This window comes from Mercurialis annua, linkage group LG1-X (assembly GCF_937616625.2).
Source record: "Mercurialis annua linkage group LG1-X, ddMerAnnu1.2, whole genome shotgun sequence".
NCBI lineage: Eukaryota > Viridiplantae > Streptophyta > Magnoliopsida > Malpighiales > Euphorbiaceae > Mercurialis > Mercurialis annua.
The window spans coordinates 44,529,570-44,549,894 of record NC_065570.1 but is presented as its reverse complement, the minus strand read 5'-3'; the positions used below and the strand labels follow the sequence as shown (position 1 = coordinate 44,549,894).

Sequence of the window (20,325 nt, the reverse complement as noted above, 5' to 3'; positions counted from 1 at the left end):
CTATGTATCAGAAATGTATCATCTATATATCACTATACACACATGTATCGATCATTTTGAAATTTATTTTGTTGAAAATAATCATTCTGAGTTGGAGATGGATTCTAAAAATTGCAATCAATGGTTTATCTACGAAATTCATTTCGTTGAAATAATAATAAAAAAAGAACAGGTATCTACAATGTAATTTTGGTGTATTTTATAAGGTGTCGACGATTTATCTACAATGTATCGGTGGTATATATATATATATGTACGATATATACATCATGAATATATCTAATATGTATAATAATGTATACACAATAAATTAAACCGATAAGTATATAACGCTTTCCCTAAATTTATCACTAGTTTAAGTTAATCTAAAAAACAGTCTATATACGTTTTAAAACACCAGTAGCCGACATGAAATGTATTAAAAATTCAAAATATAGAAACAAATTTACAATTTTTATTTTACATAAAATCAGATTTTAAAAATTGTTCAATTACATCTCGAAAACATATCACATACATTTCACATACATTTTAGATACATTGTTGATACATCTCTGAAATAATTAAAGATAAATTTCAAAAACATCCTATATACAAAAATAAACAGTCTCACTCATCGATTTCAAGTCGATGATCATCATAGTAATATAAATCACTCAGAAAGCATTTTCTTAATCTTCTTTTTTTGAACTTTATCAAATTCATCATAGGGTAATAACAACTTGCAGGTAGAATCTTTCTTAATCTCCTTCGTCAGTGCATGCCTTGGTTGTATCTTCTATTCCAAACTGTAGCCGACATGAAGTATATTAAAAATTCAAGATATAGAATCAAATTTACAATATTCATTTTGCATAAAATTAAATTTTAAAAATTGTTCAATTACATCTCGAAAACATATCACATACATCTCGGATAATTTTTTGATACATCTCTAAAATAGAATTCAACACCCAAATTCTCATCTAGTTGTATAACATCTAAAACATAATCTAACCCATGTAAACCCTTACTCCCTTGCATCTCCAGCAAAGAAGACGCCCCATTATTAACTTCAAATTCTTCAGGACTCATTTCCTCAGCCCCATCCCCTAAATGAGCAATCCCAGTTCCATTAACAACCTCCCCACTACCATCTAAATCATTAACATTAGAACTAACTTCCTTCCCATTTGGAGAAACCTTAATTCCATTTTCTTGAGAATTTTTAACAGGAGAGGTTTTGGGAAGTGGGTCTTCAGAAACCTAGGATTTCAGGTAGGGTTTCAACTTGTTTCATTTTCTGATAAAAAAAATTCAAAATAAGATTTGCAACAACACCATCATTATTTATCAATACACAACATTTAGTAAGTTTTAATTTAAAGTAAACTAAGATTAAAAAGAAGAACAAAGCCACTGAAAATTTGGAGCTAGCAGTACAACATACAAGTAAAAAGAATTGAAAACAGATAATTTAAAAAAGAGAAAAATACCTATAACAAGATTAGGATTTTGAAATCTAGAGCTCCATTTTGTTGTCGTAATCCAAAGAAAATAAAATTGTTCCGGGTGTAAGTCCTCTAATTCACTGGAAACTAAAATCAACTTAACATTTGACAAAACTAAAAATCAATTTAGCCGAGTGTATTAAAAAGCTGACCGAGCAGCAGCTTTCAAGAATGACAAACGGAAACAGAGAGACGTTAACAGTGTACGGGGACGAAGCCCATGACGACGACGGAGAGAAATCAAGTGTCGACGATAGGAGTAATCGGCATCGCCATCACGACAGAGGCAGGAGGAGGCGGGAGCGAGTGTCACCAACGACAGTGACAGAGAGAGAGATTGAACAACACGAATCAGAAGAAAGATCTGATGGAGAAAGAGAACCGATAGAGAAAAAACTAGACACCGGCAATGGCAGGCGAGTGTGGAACAGTGAGGTTAGAGATAGACGTGGCAGCTTATGAAGAAATGGTTATAAAATGTAATAATTAATCCAACTAAGGTATTATATGTGAAACACATTTGATAGAAGAGAAAAGTTTGAGATGTGTTGGTATTTGAGTAAAATATTACCGCTTTAGTAATTACAGTCGACCCTCTGATTAATATACATGGTGGATCAAAAATTTATTAATTATTAGAATTATTAATTTATTGAATTTGTATAAAAAAAATTATAAAAGATATTTTAAAGCATCTACATTAATAGACCTATTATTAATATTATATTATAAAAAAAAACTAACAAAATACACTTTGCAATCACTCAATTTAAAAGAAATAATTTTATATTCAATTTAAGAAATATCAATTGATATCAAATTAAAAAATAATTATCGAGAAGTTGTATTTATAAAGTAAAATAATTTTTAATATTTTTATACTAGACATACTTTATTTACTTTAATTTGTTTATCTAATAGCTTCTTTTAAAAAAATTCAAAAGAATAAGAAAGTTATAATTTGATGGTATATTAACTTCCACTTTATGAATTAAGGTTAGTATTGACTCAAATAAATTATCAATTGTTATATATTTCTTTTAAAAAAATCTCTCTAATAATTAATATTCATGTAGAATATATTTTAAATTTTATTAATTATTAAATAATAGAATTATTAATTATCCGACGTGGAACGAAGTTGGGTTCTCTCAATTTTCTATTAATTATTAGAATTATTAATTTATAAAATATTAACTATTAGAGGATCGACTGTATTTTGTAATTTTCTCTATAATATTTTATGATTTTCATTATTTTTTGATTCTATTTACTGTATGTATTAATGGAAAACTAAACGTATACGAATATTTTAATTTTGGCTAATAATCACCCATGGCCCCTGACTTTATGGGTACCTTACGACAAACTCCCTGATCTAAAATAACGATCAGTAAATCCCATGATCTTTGTGGCGGCGCTCGCTAAACCCCTTTTGGACGAAAATACCCTTGGCGCCGTCTTTTTGGTCAACTGACTTAAAAAAAAATTCTGACGGCGCCACGTCAGGCTGACACGTCATCAAGAATTCATAAAAAATTAAAACACCTAAAATACCCCTAAATTTAATTAAAAAATAAATAAAATAACTCAATCCAACTTTATCTAACCCAAACCATTCAATCAGTCCAACCACGAACGACCCAACCACCGCCACCCGACCAACCCGCCACCTGACCACCGCCGGAAAATTTTCCGGTCACCTTCAACAGTCGGATCTGTTCTTGGAGTAGATAGCCGGAACAGATCCGGCGATCTGTTATTGGAACAAATCCGCAATGAGGTTGACCGGAAAATTTTCCGGTCATCTCGGAGAAGATGACCGGAAAATTTTCCAGCAGTGGTTGGGGTGGCGGCGGTGGTTGGATGGTGGGTTAGTTATTTTGGTTAATCAGATGGTTAGTGGGTTGATTTTTTTTTTTTGTCTTTTTCTAAATTAAATTAGGGGTATTTTGAGTTTTTAAAATTTTTATGGTATTTTGCTGATGTGGCAGCTGACGTGGCGCCGTCAGATTTTTTTTTGAAGAATGACAGTTGACTGAAAAAGACTGCGCCAGGGGTATTTTCGTCATATTTGGGATTTAGGGGTTTAGCGAGCGCCGCCACAAAAATCAGAGGGTTTACAGATCGTTTTTTAGATCAGGGGGTTTGTCGTAAGGTACCCCTAAAATTAGGGGTCATGGATGATTATTAGCCTTTAATTTTTTATGCAGCCTTTGTTTACATGTGTCTTATTACAGTGAGGTGGAAAATAATTTGTTTATATGTACGGAGGAACTAGAGGTTGCCTATTGGTTAACCAGTATTTTGATTATAATTATGTGTTTGAAAATTGTTCTTTTTTTAAGATGTTATTTTTATATTGGTTAACCATTAAATTAATAACTCGTATAGGGAATGTTTTAGTTTGTATTTTTCACAAAATGGTTTATTTGTGTATAGGTGAACTACCGGTTGACTACTGGTTAACTAATTTTTAATAATAATAGTGTACTGAAAATTGAATTTCTTTTTTTGTTTTTTTTATGATGTTATTATGGATTAGTGAACCATAGGTTGACAACTGTTTTATAGTTGATACCATTGGTAAACCAGCTGTTAACCATTGGTTCACCACATGGTTTCCATATTGATTGCATGTTTACAATTTTAGTATTTACTTGGTTTTGCCTATATAAATGCTTTATATGCAAAATTGGGAATATTTTATCAAACATGTGGACAATTTTGCTGTTAAACTTATCCCTCCTTATCGGCATATAGCAGTTGGATACCGTTGTTCATGTGGCTAACCTGCCAACCCAAAAAGACAAGTGAGTTTTTTTGCAATCTATTTTTATCATAATCAAATAAACAACCGGTTTAATTTTTTTCTTCATAATGATTATGATACGTATATTTTAGCGTTTGCTGAACATTTGATCCAGAACAGACCAATTTCGGAAATTTTTTATATTGAAAATCATCGAGAACGTCTTAGTTGCCTGTTATATCGATATGGACAGATGAAGATTGATAGAAACATATTAACAGCAAAGAGGAAGTTGAACCAAAACTGAAACTGAAGACAGAGACCGAAGAAATGATGAACATATTGCATACTTGAATTTACCTTGAATTTTTATGATATTACTTGTTTAATTTGGAATATTTTTTATTTGTTTTATTATGACTTTGTTAACAATAGGTCTTTAACATTGAATGTTAACTTGAATTAGTTAAATTTTATGTTACCTAATTCACAACGTTACTGGTATATTATTGGTTACTAATTGGTTTATTTAATTTTGTGTTTCCTAATTCTTGATAGTTTTTCAAATTAATTGTGTTTTTACACTTTGAGGTTTATAATTGGTAATATATTAATAGACCAACAACTTCAATTGTTTATCGATATATATTTGATCATATTTTGGTTAACTATTGGAACACTAATGTGTAAGAATATAAGTTTGTAATTGTTTAAATGAATTGAAATTTTTTAATATATATTTGGTTAACGTTTGGTTAACCACTGGATTACTTATTAACAAAGTATGCAGTTATATTTTATATAGAGAAAAATTAAAAAATGCTCATATAATATTAATTCTCTTCAATAACAAACACACTTCATTGATAAATTTGTCTTTTATTATCATTTATTGTCAAAAATAGTTGCAAAATAACAAGTGTAATAATTATGAAAATATTACTAATTGTATAACAAGTTATGACCAATAATATACTACAAAATAAATGAAAACGATGATTAATAACATTCTATTACTATTTTGGTAGACCACGACCTAAGTAGCACGGAAACGGAAACGGGAAACGGATACGACACGAAACGGACACGGGGAAACGGCAGTTTTAAAAAATAGAGGACACGAAACGTGGGGGAAACGTGTAAATATTAAAAATATAGGGATATATTTATAATTATTAATATTATATATATAAAAAAATATTAATATACAAAATAATTTATATGAAAAATTCATATAAAAAAAAGCTTATGAAGTTTCATATAAATTAAATTATTAATATTCATCACTTCCCAAAAGAAAATAAATCAAATATAAGCCCTAGTTATACATATAAAATAGTAAGTTTGTTAAAATTAATAGCCCAAGCCCATAGTCCTCAAAACCTAATTAATTAGTAATTACAATCAACCAAATAACGCAGCATCACAAATTTGGCCATCATCACCAAATTCTTCTTTCTTCTTGAACTCTCTATTACTAAAATTGCAGAACACATTTTGAAATTAAAATTCATCAACAAATACAAACTTTTTCCAATCTTTTTATCGGCTGAAATCGGATCCAAAATGAAATTTATATAATTGAAATCAAAAACTTTCCTTCAAGCCGAATTCAGATGATCGGTGCGGCGGCAGCCATTTTCAGATGAGCAGAGAAAGATTCAATCAGAAGTAATCGATAAGAAGAAAATATGGGTTTCTGAAACATAAGGGTGATTTGAATAATATTTTTTTTATTTGCAGATGAGCCCGAAACGTTTTGGAGGAGTTTCCTAACGTTCCCGTTTCGGAAACGTTAGGAAACGCGGAAACGTTGGGACTTCAACGTTTCCGTGCTTTCTAGACCACGACAAGTTTTTTTATTGTCTTCTCGTTATCTACATCGGGTTTTTTTCTCTCCCAAAATGATATTTTTCTTTGTTTCTTTGGCTGTTCCGCTTGTATTTTTCCGATAGAAGGTAGAATCTCAATACTTTCAACTGAAAAGGAACATTCTAATCATTTTAGCTAGGCATGGAATAAACAATTGCATTATATACTTTCAAAAAGTTGATAATAAACTACGTCCTAATTTTCATATAATACGGTGAGTACGTTCAGTATACTAGTTTTTTGAATCAAAATTAGATTATATCGCAAATACATAAATTTCATATACTATTTTCTATGTAATTTTTTACAAAATAAACTTCCGTATTGTTTTGGATTAGGGGTTGAGATAGGAAAGGAAGGGAAGGGAATGGTTGTAAAATTTCAACCCCTGTTTGACAAATTTTTTTTAAAGGTTTTGAGGGGTTGAAAAAAATTTCTCAACCCCCCTCAACCCTCATATGCCAACCCCCCATATTGGGGTGTTGGATTATTTTTAACTGATTTTTTTTATAAACCCTTCATTTACTTTATTATTTTCCCAAACATGGAAGGGTTATGCACAACCCTTACCTTCCTTTACCGTCCCTTACGGTACTTTACTTTACTTTAAAAACCCGTACTTTACTTTAATGCCTTCTCTCCCAAACAAAGCCTTCAAGTCTACTACTGGTACTTTAGTTTTTTTTTTGCATTAAACTACAATTGAGACAATACAATTTTGTTTAACAATTACGTAAATAAACAGTTCTTCGAAAGAAGAAGTTGTGAAAAATCATGAAAAATTGATAAAACACTTATAAATAAATTCTTTAATCAATACAAAACTATTACAAATTGAGAAAAAAATTAGAAAACTCCAACAAATTATAGTTTATCGAAAGAACGAAAGAACTCTTATAAATTTCATATAACAGTGATGATTGTTCATCATTATTGTTACTCAATTTTTAATTTCGAAAAAACAAAAATCTCAATCATCATACCTGATTTTAGCTCCTTACAATATGTGGATCTTCTTCTTCTTGATGAAATCCAATTGAATTCACCCAATTCGATTTTGAAAATGATAAAAAATGAAGCTGTGAAAGTTAGCGTTTATTTGAAATGGATTGATTCTTGAATTCAACTGATTTAGATTAACAATTTAGAGAAGATATTCACTGATTTAATTTGATATGGAAAGAGATTACGGTAGAGATATTTCAACTGCTTGTTTCCCTGTTTTTATGATCACAATATATTTAAAAAGATAAAAGTTTATTTTTGCAAATCACAAATTATAAATCGTAAAAATCAAACAGAAAAGTGCTACCGTAATTTTGAGAATATTGTTTGATATGTTGGACATTTGTCTATTTTTCTCAAAAATTAAGTATTTATCCTAATTTATCTAGATTGTTTTTCAAAAATACTCATACTATGTGTAAATAATTTGAAAAATACGGTTTGACCAGTCTGAGTTGAAAAATATGTTTGACTTTTAAAAGGTTTTTAAAAATACGGTTTCTGAATATAAAAATACGGTTTTTATTTTCAAAAATTTTGATAGGTTTACTAACGGTTTACTAACAGTTATCTAATAAAAAGTTTACTATAAGTTCACTAACGGTAGTAGTTACTAAAAGTTTTATAAATTTATTTTTGAATTATAAAATGAAAATAAAATATTAATTAATTTACTATCGGTTTACTAATAATTTTTTACTATTAGTTTACTAACGGTTCACTAATAATTTACTAACAATTTAATTAATTTATTTTTAGTTTACTAACTGTTCACTAACGGTGTTATAAAATTTTAAACCCGCAGAATAAAGTATTCATAATAAAACCATGCCTTTAATTTAACAATGAATTTAAAAGAGCCAAATTACCTAGTATATTGATATTTTAATCAAAAACTAAATAGAAGAGAAAAGATTTTATCTCTGGTTCTATTTTCTCATTCATGGCTTCGCTAAAATAAATTTATAAAACTTTTAGTAAACTACTAATAAACCGTTAGTGAACTGCATACTCACTTACATTGCTCACTGACTCCCAAAATTATCAACTACCCATTTTAATCAAAAATCTAACACTGATTTCATCAAATCCACCGCTGTCAGCAAACCACCGTAAACCCATCAATTCCAACAAATCCACAAATTCTGGGAAACCCTCAGCCGCCACAACCATCGATCAACAACCCATCAATCGACGATTGTTCAATTTTCATAAGATTGAGCTGTTGTTGCAGATTTAGACATTTAAATCGACAACCCATCATCGCCGCTATCGTCGGCAACCTATGAATCTGCAATTCATCGCCGTTGTAGTCATTTTATAGGGAAGAGTGCTACGCGAGGAAGACGAATATCAGAAGAAAAGAAGAAAAATCCACAACCATTGTCGAATCCCCGTAAAATCAAAAAGAAAAAAATGTAAAATTCAAACACGCTGAACTTCCGCTGTATTTCTAAAGCCGGAGATGCTGAACAGTAAAAGTGAGATTAATTTCCTCTTTTATCTATCCAAATCAGCCCATTACATCTCTTTCTAAGCCCAAAAAAACAATTCTAATATTATATTATCATTAAATAAAAATAATTATTAATTTATCTAATAATAATAAATGAATAAATTATATTTACTTTATAATAATAAAATAACCATAGCAGGCAACCTTCTAGACCTGATGGAATGGGACTTGGAATGAATGAATGATTGGGCGATTTCATTTGGAAGGAAACGGATAACTACCTACCTTCCACTCAAAAAATTTCCATTGAAAAAAAAATCCGACTTTACAACTGCAAGATTCCTATTTTCCTTTTTTTTTTGGTGGGTTTTAAATTTTTATGTTGAGGGGAGTTTTCAGAAATTTGCTTCATCCTCCGCAAATTTCACCAAAACCTTCAAAATTGAAAACTTAGGGTCGTCTTTATCTCTGTCCTTGGTTTCAAAAATGCACTTCATTATACGAGTATACAGCCTTTCAAGCTGCGGAATGCCATAATTTTCTGTACGCTCCACTAATAGCCGTTTGATGTACTCCACGTGGCTCGACATTTCTGCATCCATCATAGTAGCATCTGGGGATCCGCTCTCTTCGCCACTAGCAGATGCTTCTCTAGAAACTCCCTGCTGATCGCCGTCCCCAGATGAAGATTCTGGCTTTTCTGTATGCATTTCATCTGCCTCCGCCTCTTCTGATGGCTTTGCTTGTGCTGGATCTGTCTGCTGTGCTTTGTCTTCTGCTATTGAAGCTGATTTTCATCAATGCAAACAAAAAAAGCAACAAAGGGATCAGATAGTTTTCCGGAATATAAATGAAACAAACAATTTATGTAATTTTAAACAGAATATGCCAGACGAATAAGGTTGAAAAATGTTGAGAGTGGGTATCCACTGTGAGGTTGAATGCAGCGAGGCTCATAGCTTCAAAATTTGGTACCTCCTTTTTTCCGGAAGTAGCTAATAAATTAAGGCAGGGATTTCTAAACTACAGTATATCAATCTTCTAGATTATAATGCTACAAGTAGGAGTATGCACTGAACCAAACAACCCACCATTTCAAACCAAAAAAGATCAGTTCGGATTATTTTATTATAATATTTTTCAAAAAAATATTTCGGTTTTATTTGGTTTCCATTTTTCAAAAAGTCAAAAAATCAAAAACCCGATTGCACACCTCTAGCTATAAGTGGACTCTGGTCATTTCCAGATGTATATATCATCTTTTTGACATCATTGGGAAAAGTCTAAAGTGCGCCACTTCAAAAACCTAGTCAATAAAAGACCATACCTGCATGTGAAACATCAATGGTTTTCTTTTGCCTCTTCAAAGCCTCATAGCTTTGATCCAGATTAACCTCTGGCTGGACATTACGCAATCGGGCACTTGCTCTAGTAACAGTTCCCAGCTGGACAACAGGAGTTGATGGAAAGATAGACCCCCCTAAATCATCCGGCACATGAACTGGACCACCTTGGGCCGCAATCTTGTCACAGTAAGCGACAAGGGCAGGGTCCATCTGTGACAGCATTCCGTGTACCTAAAACAAATGACATAATAATGAGAGACCTGCATGGTCAAGCTGGACATAAGATGTGAACAAAACAGAACTCACTGAATCCCGAAGTTCATATGCTCTGCTAACAATCCTGGCACCGTTGTAATCATCTCCATTATACACCTGAGTTTTAAACACAAAATAAAAACAGTCAACTAAGAAAATGAAATGTTTCCCCTAACATCGAAGGTGATTTATTAAGTAAACACTTGTTAGAAAGAGCAATCACTCAACAAGTACATTCTCACTCACAAAAAGGTGAAAAGAACCTGTCCTAGCTGTTGGATTATTGTTTCAGTGATATTAATTTGTACCATTTCAACAGAAGTCCCTAGGTGTCCTAACTAAACTTTCTCATACTGCTATGGTCCTTCCACTTATTTATTTTCCTAAAATATCTTATATCTCTTTTGCTAAAGCTTAAAGATTTAATTCCACTGTACATATATGAAAAAAGTGCACTGTTTTGTAATGTGGAAACATATAACCATTATTTCTTTTTTGAAAAACGTTAAAAGGTTAAGAACAAAAATATAATTATTGTCATGCACGGAACAGAAAAGCACAAAATTGATTTTCTTTTGAAATTAGAAAATTTATCAAAACTAGCTATACTTTTTAGATTGAAGCAACTTAAAAAGAAAATTAAACTGGGTGACTTTCTTAAAATGGGAGCTTTTAGCAAATAATTTCTTTCTACATATCAAACAGGTAAGTTTCCAAAATAAGAGCATGTTTGCTCATCTATAATGTCAAACATGCTCTCTGAATTATTACCCTGCTAGATATTTGAAGATAGCAATTACCCTGCATTTAGAAAACCAATTTTACAGTTCTTGAGAAATATTATATAGCTTGCAAAAACTGTTGCTGTGTTCAGTTTCCAAAATCATTAATAAAACGGGAGATAACCTATGCTTGGTTACCTTTATTCAGCTGTTTGCTTCCTCTAGTGAAAAATTAACATCAACATCTATGCGGTAGATGTTGAATTATTATAACCCTTTTCTACTAGTGAAACAAAAATTTGACACAAATGACGAGCTTTGTTATGACATTAATACACCTTAACTCAAAATGTGGTACAATTTATATAATTTTACTTGAGCAGCAAATATATTGTTTGGAAAAAAAATAAGCACTCCAAATGAAGTTCAGAGTCGATATTCGCAAAAACTACTATCATATAATTATGAAATTTTCTCCAAGGCGAAAACGAAACAACCAGCTATTAATATCATAGATTGCACTCTTTTGTCCTTTTTAAAGTCTACCGTTCCATACCAATAATCCACTACCAATATAATAAGAATTATTTATGCTAGCAAATGTTCCAAAAAGGCAATGTCCATATAGATATGACTAATCATTAAAAGACATTTGTAAATTCCCCAAAAGAAAGTAGACGTGGTCATTTTAATTTGACATGTTACAAAGATAATATCATCAATAAGATGCAAGTCAGAAAAGAATATGCTATAAATGTTCATTAAATACGTTTGTATAATTTATTTCTAATTGAGCTATTTTCCTTGTTTTATATGTGGCAAAATTATATTCTATAAAAGTTCTTGACCTTTAATTATCAAGAAATCAAGATAGAACCTTGAAGCTATAAAAGAATAGAACATCTTCATAAAAAGAATTTCAAGTATAAGCAAAAACAACAGTAGAGCATACCTTCGCATTGGCGACAATGAGATCAAAGTCTTGCAAAAATGCTGAACATGTAATGTAATGGCCAGAGTCAACATGTTGTAGCAGAGTAGCCATGTCCATAGGATGTTGTATTATTGAGCGATAATTTGGAGCATCCTCATCTGTGACAGGGTAATGGAAGGCATTGAATCGTTTATCATAAAATATCCTGCAATGGAAGGGGAAAAAATCAGCAGTCCAATCTTATTTACCATAATATCCGGGTATTATTAGCCAGGAGAATATCTGAAAACAGAAGGAATAAATAAGCTAGTCAATTATCGTTATTTTTCATGTGTCACATGTCATTATTAGATAGGGAAATCTAAACTGTCTTTTAATTTACCTTAAACCTTAAAAAAATAAAAAACTTTGTTCAACCAATTTGGTATGCTCAATGATCTATATACTCACCGGTCACCACAGGTGCTTGCTTCCAACTTCTTAGCAAGATGCTTAGAGTACCAACAAAACATTTGTATCGTTCGTAATTCAATATAGAACATTAACCTTAATTCGACTCTTTTCCAGTTAAAATTTATAATGTTACACATTCATTTTCATTTTTTAAACAAACACTCTGCATCTCCATGATGTCACTGTTTACTTGATTTCTACAATTAAAAGGAAATGACTGCATTTTTAGGACATAAAATGATGAGAGGCAACCAATATTCCTGAGTTGTGCTAGGAGGCAAGCAAGAGTTGATTCATGATGAACAAACATGGTATAATAGGGTCGAGACAATGCTGAACTACAATATTTGAGGAAAGACTAGACAAGAAACAGATCATCTCACCGGTTGCAAACATCTCTGAGGCACATCCGCATTCGACGAAGGGCATGCTGCTCTGCTTCTACCTTAGCTCTTAATTCTGAAACCGTAGGGCCACTTGCGACTTTTGGTGCCTTAGGAAGTTCGGGAAGGGATTGTGATTCTTGGGATTTCTTTGTCACACTCTCCGACAAGACTGATAAAGCAGCTTCAATTAAACATTCAAAATGCAAAGATCTGTCTTCAGTTGATGGTTTGCCCACTTCAAAGCTAACAATAGAAAGTCAATCTATGACTACAGTATCAAATTTAAGAAACTTAATAAAAAATGGTGCGTAAATATGACTCAATAGATGCTGGAATGGCAGCAATTTAAAAGTATTTTAGCTTGGATTTGATAATATTTTAAAATTTAGAATTACATGAAAAGGGCCCAACTTATGATCCAATAAGAAAGAGGATGAAATATTATTTTGTTTGAAATCAAAAGGAAAACAAGACTAAAAGGTATACATTTGTAAATATTATGTTAAAAGACTGCCAAGCATTGCCTTTCGATATAAGAAAAACGTACATGCACGTGGTTTTAATGTGAACAGCAGGATGTTTTTCAAATAAGATTGTCCATATCTTACAAAGAACTGAAATTGCCATGGATCAAATTTAAGCATAAAAGTGCCCGACTCAAATTATGTATAAGAAACTATAAACATACATGGAACGCTGAGGAAATATTGTTTGCTGCAGCTCTATGCTTTCAGTAGAAAGTACTGACGCAGTTCCAAGCATCAAAATTGGCAAGTCAGATGGCAATTCTTCTAATAGTGTTAATAGAACAGCCCTGAGCTGATCATGTGCCTGACATGTCAAGTTATTTAAACAAAGATTATGAGGAGAGCATAGTAATTAAAATACAGCAGGAAAAAAGATATTTAAAATAAAAAATAATAATTAAGCCCAATGTGAAATTGTGAAAAAATTATAACTAGGCCTATTTTATGTATCAAATATGAGTTTACCCAAGATTTAAAATTGCATCGAATTGATAAAACTTTCATAAGAATATCTATCTGATGGAGTACATGTAGAATCAAGCTCTGTCTCTTTCACCAAATGATGTTTTATCTTATTAAAAGATTTTATTTTGAATTCGTAATGGCCATTTACCATATGACAATGAATTTACGCTTTAGGTATACATGTAATAGGTATATTAACCCAAGATAAATGTTTTAAAATTTAATTAAAAAAAAAAAAGAATTGGGCTCACATTTTCCCACCAAAGATTAAAGTGAGGAATATAAAGGATTGAAGGTGTTGTTCTCCTTGCTTCACCAAATATATGCACCAAGGCTTCCTCTGGTGTTTTTGCACTGGGATCTGAAAGAAGAGATGGAAGTCCAAGAGAGTGAACAGGGAATTTCTCCAGTTCATGTAAAATTGCAGGCCCAACATGATCCTGTTAAACTATATCAGTAAGTATACTTAGTATGAAGTTCATACAATGACCATTTACTTCATTCAAGAGGATCCAAAATAATTACCAGGCCAGAACCTTCACCACCAAGCAGCAGAAGTCGTGGCCTATACACAATAGGAATCGCAGATCCATATGAAAGCATGGAAAGCTTGGTCAACTCCGATGACAATGCAAGGGGGGGAAATATGTCGAAAATAAAATTCATGGCCTTCTGCAAATGTCTTTGTAGACATGGTGCAACTACTAAAGATAGCGGCCTAGAGTGCACAACAGCACCCCTATGAGCAGCAGGTGTAATTGTAGACATGGCTTCCACAAAATGATACTTTGCAACCTTGACCGAATCAACATCAATCACAAACTTATCATCACTAGTGTACACTTGAGGATATTTTTCACGGAAAGCTCTGATGGCAGCTTCAGTGCATAGAGCCTTTAAATCGGCACCACAATATCCAACACAACTAGCTGCAAGTTCTGACTTCAGTTCCTTTGAAGGAGGATGCTTCCACTTCCGAGTGTGTATGTCAAGTATTTCAGCACGTGCTTCACACCCAGGCAAAGGGAAATTAAATTCACGATCAAACCTACCAGGGCGACGCAAGGCTCCATCAATGGCATCAACTCTGTTAGTTGCTCCAATTAAAACAACTTGTCCACGTGAGTCTAGACCATCCATTAGTGCAAGCAAAGTAGAAACAATAGAATTATGGATCTGCTCTTGTTTACTAGACCTCACAGGAGCAAGGCCGTCTATTTCATCAAAGAAAATAATGGATGGTTGGTTCTTTTGTGCTTCCTCAAAAAGCATTTTCAATTGTCTCTCGGCCTCACCTACCCACTTGCTTAGCACATCAGCTCCCTTGCGCATATAAAAACTAACTTTTTGCCCAGCTTTTGAAGCAGCACAAGCTAATGCTCTAGCAATCAATGTTTTCCCGGTGCCGGGAGGACCACATAATAGAACCCCCCTTGGTGGTGTGATGTGATAGCTAGCAAAAAAGTCTGGATATAATAAGGGAAAGAAAACCATTTCCTTCAGAGCATCAATATATTGTGATAGTCCACCTATGTCGTCAAAACTTACACTTTCATCAACTTGCAACGGTTGAATATCTGCCCCACCCTTTGAGCTTGGGCCAGCAGTTTGAATCCCTGAATTTATTGCAGCAATATTATCACCCTGATGACCCCAACCAGACGCTGCAACATTGAATCCCCATGATGTTGAACCGTGCATGTCTAATCCCCCAAAGAGCCAGGGTGGACCAGATTTGCTCCCTCCTCGAGCCCAAGGAATAGCAGGACCTTGGTCTAGCTCATCCACAAGAAGGGAATCATCAGATTCTTCAGCTCTTGTTATACGATGGCGCTTGTGAACTCGTGATCCGCCCCTTCTTACATCCCTATTAACTCTAGTCCCTATTCCTTGATGCAATACTCTCCGTGGAGAGCGGGGCCTTTGCTTACCTTCTTCCACGGAAAGCCTACGAACTTCAGCACGATTTCGGAGATCATATCTTCTCCTTCCTTCTTGTTCCTCCTCCTCCTCCTCCTCCTCCTCCTCCTCCTCCTCTTCGCCTTCTTCATCATCACCATCTTCCTCCCCTTCATCCTCACCCTCTCCATCACCCTCATCCTCGGCTTCACCATCATTCTGACCATCGTCTCCATCAACATCCTCAATTTCGTGCCCATTATCAGTCTCAACTTGGATAACTTTATCGTCAAAAGTATCTTGCTCATCAGCAGAATCTAAGTTTAGCTTTTCCCTTGGAAATGACTTTGACCTACGCGGCCGTAGTCCTTCACGTCTAGGTTCTGATTTATTCGCCATAATCTTTTTATGGTTTGGAGATAATAAATCATCTTGAGTTGCACTATTACCAATTCGGTTCCTCGAGGTTCGAAAAGTAGGTTTCTGAAATCAAAAGTAGCAAGATCTTCACGTAAACTTACAATTTTATGTTTTTTAAACACAAGAAAAATAGTAAAATCTAAATAATCCCCACAAATCAATGTGTTTGCATGTGCATAGCTCCTTACCATCAAGTCTGCATCTTCTGATCCAGAACTATCGGTGTAACCTTCCAGATTTACAGGAATCCTCCTCTTTCTAGTTGAGCGTCGTAGATTGCTACCACCTAACTGCAATAAAAGTGCAAGCAATGAATATCTTTACAATAATAAGCAAAGAAACTAAATAAGTAAATAGAACAAATGTTTTAGTTTCATTTCTCTACAGGAAACATGATAAGAAGACATTTTTGTCCAACACCTCACCTGGAAGCTAGTTTGCAGCTTATAATGTTTTATTCATTTTTATGATCTAAAAATCAGGGATGATATGAAGGCCTGGCACTTAAAATCTACTGCTATTAATGTGGAATCCAGGTTCCCAAACCAAAGAAACCAATCTAACCAAAAATGGCTGTCTTAATAAAGGAATATTCATATATCCACATATAGAGCAATGATAATAGAAACTACTAAGCACATCACACAAACATACTACACTTAGCTAAATTTCTTGTTCCAAGAATGTCTGATGAAGAGAACTAAGATTTTGTATAGCTCCCCCTCTGTAAGATGGAATCATGCAAATTTAATACTTAAGCTATTTGTTTTCTTAATCTAGCCATTTATTTATGTATCAATATGAATCCACTATTGGACGACATCTATAACAAAGAAATTAGTGAAATCTAAAGATGAAACTTACATTATTATTTGGACTCCGTTTTGGACGATTGGATGGGCGTAGAATCTTGGCAATTCGAGAAGCATTTGTCCTCGTCTTAGGTTTACCTGTCCTGGTGCGAAGAATGGTTGGAGTGTAATACAGATATGCCCGGCCATAAGGTTTTGGCCTTCTCCTAAGCCTGTCACTTGTTCGTACTGGCCTAGAAACAGGCCCATCTCCTTGACCAGGACGTTTTGAATACATAAGCAAATGCTACCTCTAGTTTCGATTATGCTCTTCCATGCAACTTGAAAAGCCTATCCTCAGATTCTGAGCAAAAACAAATGTAATTTCAGCTCGAGATGTATAAAAAGACAAGCATCACTGCGCAAAATATGACACTACTTTAAGCCCTTATTGGAAGTTACAGGGATGAATCATACAATAGATTCACTAATTACTGAAATAAACTGAAACTTACAAGTTCCCTAAAATAAACAAATAAATAGTGCACAATCGCTCAACTGATATAAGCTAAATAAACAAGAAAAAGAACTGAACTGGATGACTAGGTTATTTTCTAAGCTGAAAATGAAACACCGAAAGAGCACATGACTTAACAAAAAGTGAAATTCCCAAAGCAGCTCATTAGCAAAAAGAGGATGCCAAAAGTTAAGCAACCAACCCACAATCAGAGAAACACTATTTTCAAGAGAAACATAGTTTCAAAGCGACAAAATCATGAATAAACCTCAAAAAGATTATCATATACATATTTCACAAAACACAAAGCTCAAAGATCTTAATAACAAAAAAGACAACAGAAAATACTAATCTAAAAGCCCTAAAACTTCTAAATCAATCCACAACAAGCTTCAAACACTACCACTCCCCAAAATGCAACTCTAAAAGCATACAACAAACAATCAGACAAGAACTAAACGAACTACAGCAACTTCAGCAAGAATCATGCAAGTCACGAATCATATCTACACCAATGCATACTTAAACAAGCATAAATAACACTAACCATTCTCTCATTCTCTGCACATGCATTTCTTGACAAATTACTACAAAATAAAACCCTAATTAACTCCAAACACACAAATTACACCACAATAATACATGCAATCAACAGAGTAAGAAAACAAATCAATAATTCTAAAATCGAACACCAGCAATATAGTTACAGTAACATAATCTTTGAATTTACAAACAATAGATCATTTTCAATCAAATGTAATGAAAATAAAACGTCAGGGAAATTAAAAAAATCGAAATCGGAGATGAGAATTGGAGATGAATTTACCTGACTAGAGATCTTGCTGAATCTAAGAGTTTAATACTGTGAGATTGTAGATGGAGATATACAGAGAGTTTCTAAAACCCCTATGCTCTGGTTTTTGTATATTTATAAATTTAGAAAAACAATATAGTCTAATAAAGTAATGAAATAAAATAAGTAATTACTATTATGTCCTTCGGTTTTAGAAAGGATACGTTTGACTATTTGAGTGCTTTTTATTGAACAAGGGATCACTTTACCCCCACATCTTGGCACAAAGTATCGAAAACGTTCAAAATAAAAAAAACCGGATCACTTTTACCCTGAAATTAGCAAAATTGGGTCAAAAACCCCTCTATGTTGATGTGGCATCTTAATTGGAGAGTGGATTTCTTAAATACTCATTAATCCTAATTAAATACTCATTAATCATACTTAAATACTCATTAATCTTAATTAAATCAAGGGTCTTTATGAACTTTTTTCAACAAAAATCAATTTTTTTTACAATTTCTGGCGAGGAGAAGCTCCTCCTCGCCGAAACCTGCTACTGTTCGTCTGAGACAAGCCTGTCGGTGCTCGTCTGAGACGAGCAGCACCTTGCTCGTCTCAAGGATCTGCTCGTCTCAGACGAGCAAAAAAAAAGGAGAGCAACAGCTCCTCTTCTCAGGCGAGCTTCTCCTCGCCTGAGAACGAAATTTTTTTTGCCGGGGTCGATTTTAATTTTAAGTGTATAATTTTTTTTACGGTTTTTAATTTTATGAAATTAATAATATTTATATAAATTAAAAAAAATATTTTTTTGTAAAAAAATTAAAATTGAAGGGGTAATTTATTACTTTAAGTTTATTATTAAAGGGATGAAATTGTTTTTTTTTTCTAATTATTAAGTATTAATTTAAAATATTTAAAAACAATTAGGACCATTTTAAGCATTTTTCTGTCAAAAATCACTATGGTAAAATGAAACCACCATAAAAAACCGAAGAGTGTATCTCACTCTCTTAGGTGAGAGTGCGGAGGGCGGTTTATGTACCAAATTCGCCAGGTTCAGGGTAAATGTGATCTCGTTTTGCTAATTTAGATGTTTTTGATACTTTGTGCCAACTTCAGGGAGTAAAGTGGTCCTTTGTTCGCTTTTTATTTGTTGGAGAATATCAAGTATGGTCCCTTATTTTCTAGTTAATGTCATTTATTTTGGTTACTTTATTTATTTTAACTAATTAAGACCGAATGCTGGTTAATGATATTTCTGAATTTAAATGTTTTGAAATTTTAATAAAATAGATATCTGATGACCATTAAGTTATAATTCAAATGGTATAAATGTTAGGCCAATTGATGAAAATTATATTCAATAGCATTTAATTGATCAATTTTTTTCAAAGATAACTTTGTTTTAAGAGTAAAAATTAATTTGATTGTTTTTTATTTGGATAAAATTAGCCTTATTTTTATTAAAAAGGAATAAACAGATCTAGTAAAAATAATTTTATCAATTAAAAAATATCGCTCTTATTAATTTTTGCTATGAAAATAACATCAATCTCATTTGATTGAATAATTGACTCATTCTAATAACTACAGATTTTTCCTTGTACAAGAGAAGAAACAAACGCTTAAATAGACTCTGAACATTCTTACTATAAGAAATATCTTAAATACCATTGTTAATCCAGTGAATAGGACTTCGAGGAGGAGCTTCATATGCGATTAAACCTCAAAGATAATCATCATTAATAGTTATAAGATGATATGTCTTAAAGTTAATTTCTAGATAAAAATGACGAATTTAAACTTCCCGACTCCGATTATGCAAAGACCTAATGGCCAATAAAAAGCTCGAATACTTGTCATCAACTGAATTATGGTTGATTGTCTCCACCATTAGGTTGATATCCACTTCTCGAATTAATTTTTTTGCACCTAATCTTCATTTAACTGGAGTTTGTGTAAGACACCTCGCAACTCTGCTCCAAAGTTAGATTTTGACGCCATATATATCAAAAAACTATCAAGTCATCCCTTATGTTCATCTCTGGCTAAACCACCCGCCTTAACTAATTTCTCCACAACCAAATACGCCAAATAGTCATGATGAAGTAACAATGTCAGTTATCATTTGCATTAAACTAACTAGTAGTATTCTTTAGATTTGCCATCATCCGCTCTTTTAACGGCAAGGAGAAAAAAATCATGAATCTTGGAAGGCAAGATGAGCATATACCGAATG

General features: G+C 32.8%; 1 protein-coding gene and 1 long non-coding RNA gene across 3 annotated transcripts; both read right to left on the bottom strand.

The window, feature by feature from the left end:
* Positions 1–5,720: 5,720 nt before the first annotated feature.
* LOC126665179 (uncharacterized) lies at positions 5,721–7,294 on the bottom strand. The gene is made up of 2 exons (XR_007637554.2): positions 7,098–7,294; positions 5,721–6,221 (listed from the first exon to the last, which is right to left on the bottom strand). It is a non-coding gene; the product is annotated as an uncharacterized LOC126665179 (long non-coding RNA).
* Positions 7,295–8,725: 1,431 nt separating this feature from the next.
* On the bottom strand, positions 8,726–18,208 carry LOC126687579 (ATPase family AAA domain-containing protein At1g05910). 2 transcript variants are annotated; one of them, XM_050382143.2, is made up of 11 exons: positions 18,117–18,208; positions 16,847–17,137; positions 16,171–16,272; positions 14,189–16,045; positions 13,915–14,103; positions 13,360–13,502; positions 12,669–12,914; positions 11,851–12,037; positions 10,228–10,293; positions 9,903–10,152; positions 8,726–9,362 (listed from the first exon to the last, which is right to left on the bottom strand). In XM_050382143.2, exons 2-11 carry the CDS (start codon positions 17,069–17,071, stop codon positions 8,971–8,973), a joined length of 3,657 nt encoding a protein of 1,218 aa, XP_050238100.1. In that variant the 5' UTR covers positions 17,072–17,137; positions 18,117–18,208; the 3' UTR covers positions 8,726–8,970. The 2 variants fall into 2 exon arrangements, with proteins under 2 accessions (XP_050238100.1, XP_050238096.1); XM_050382139.2 differs by having other exon boundaries at positions 16,847–17,124.
* Positions 18,209–20,325: the final 2,117 nt, after the last annotated feature.

Excerpts from the sequence above, each read along its gene's own strand:
- LOC126687579 (XM_050382143.2), bottom strand. The coding sequence starts at position 17,071 with ATGTATTCAAAACGTCCTGGTCAAGGAGATGGGCCTGTTTCTAGGCCA. Across the intron at positions 16,046-16,170 it reads CAGAAGATGCAGACTTGATG|AAACCTACTTTTCGAACCTC; the intron begins GTAAGGAGCTAT and ends TTTTGATTTCAG. Across the intron at positions 10,294-11,850 it reads TCATTGTCGCCAATGCGAAG|GTGTATAATGGAGATGATTA; the intron begins GTATGCTCTACT and ends TTTAAAACTCAG.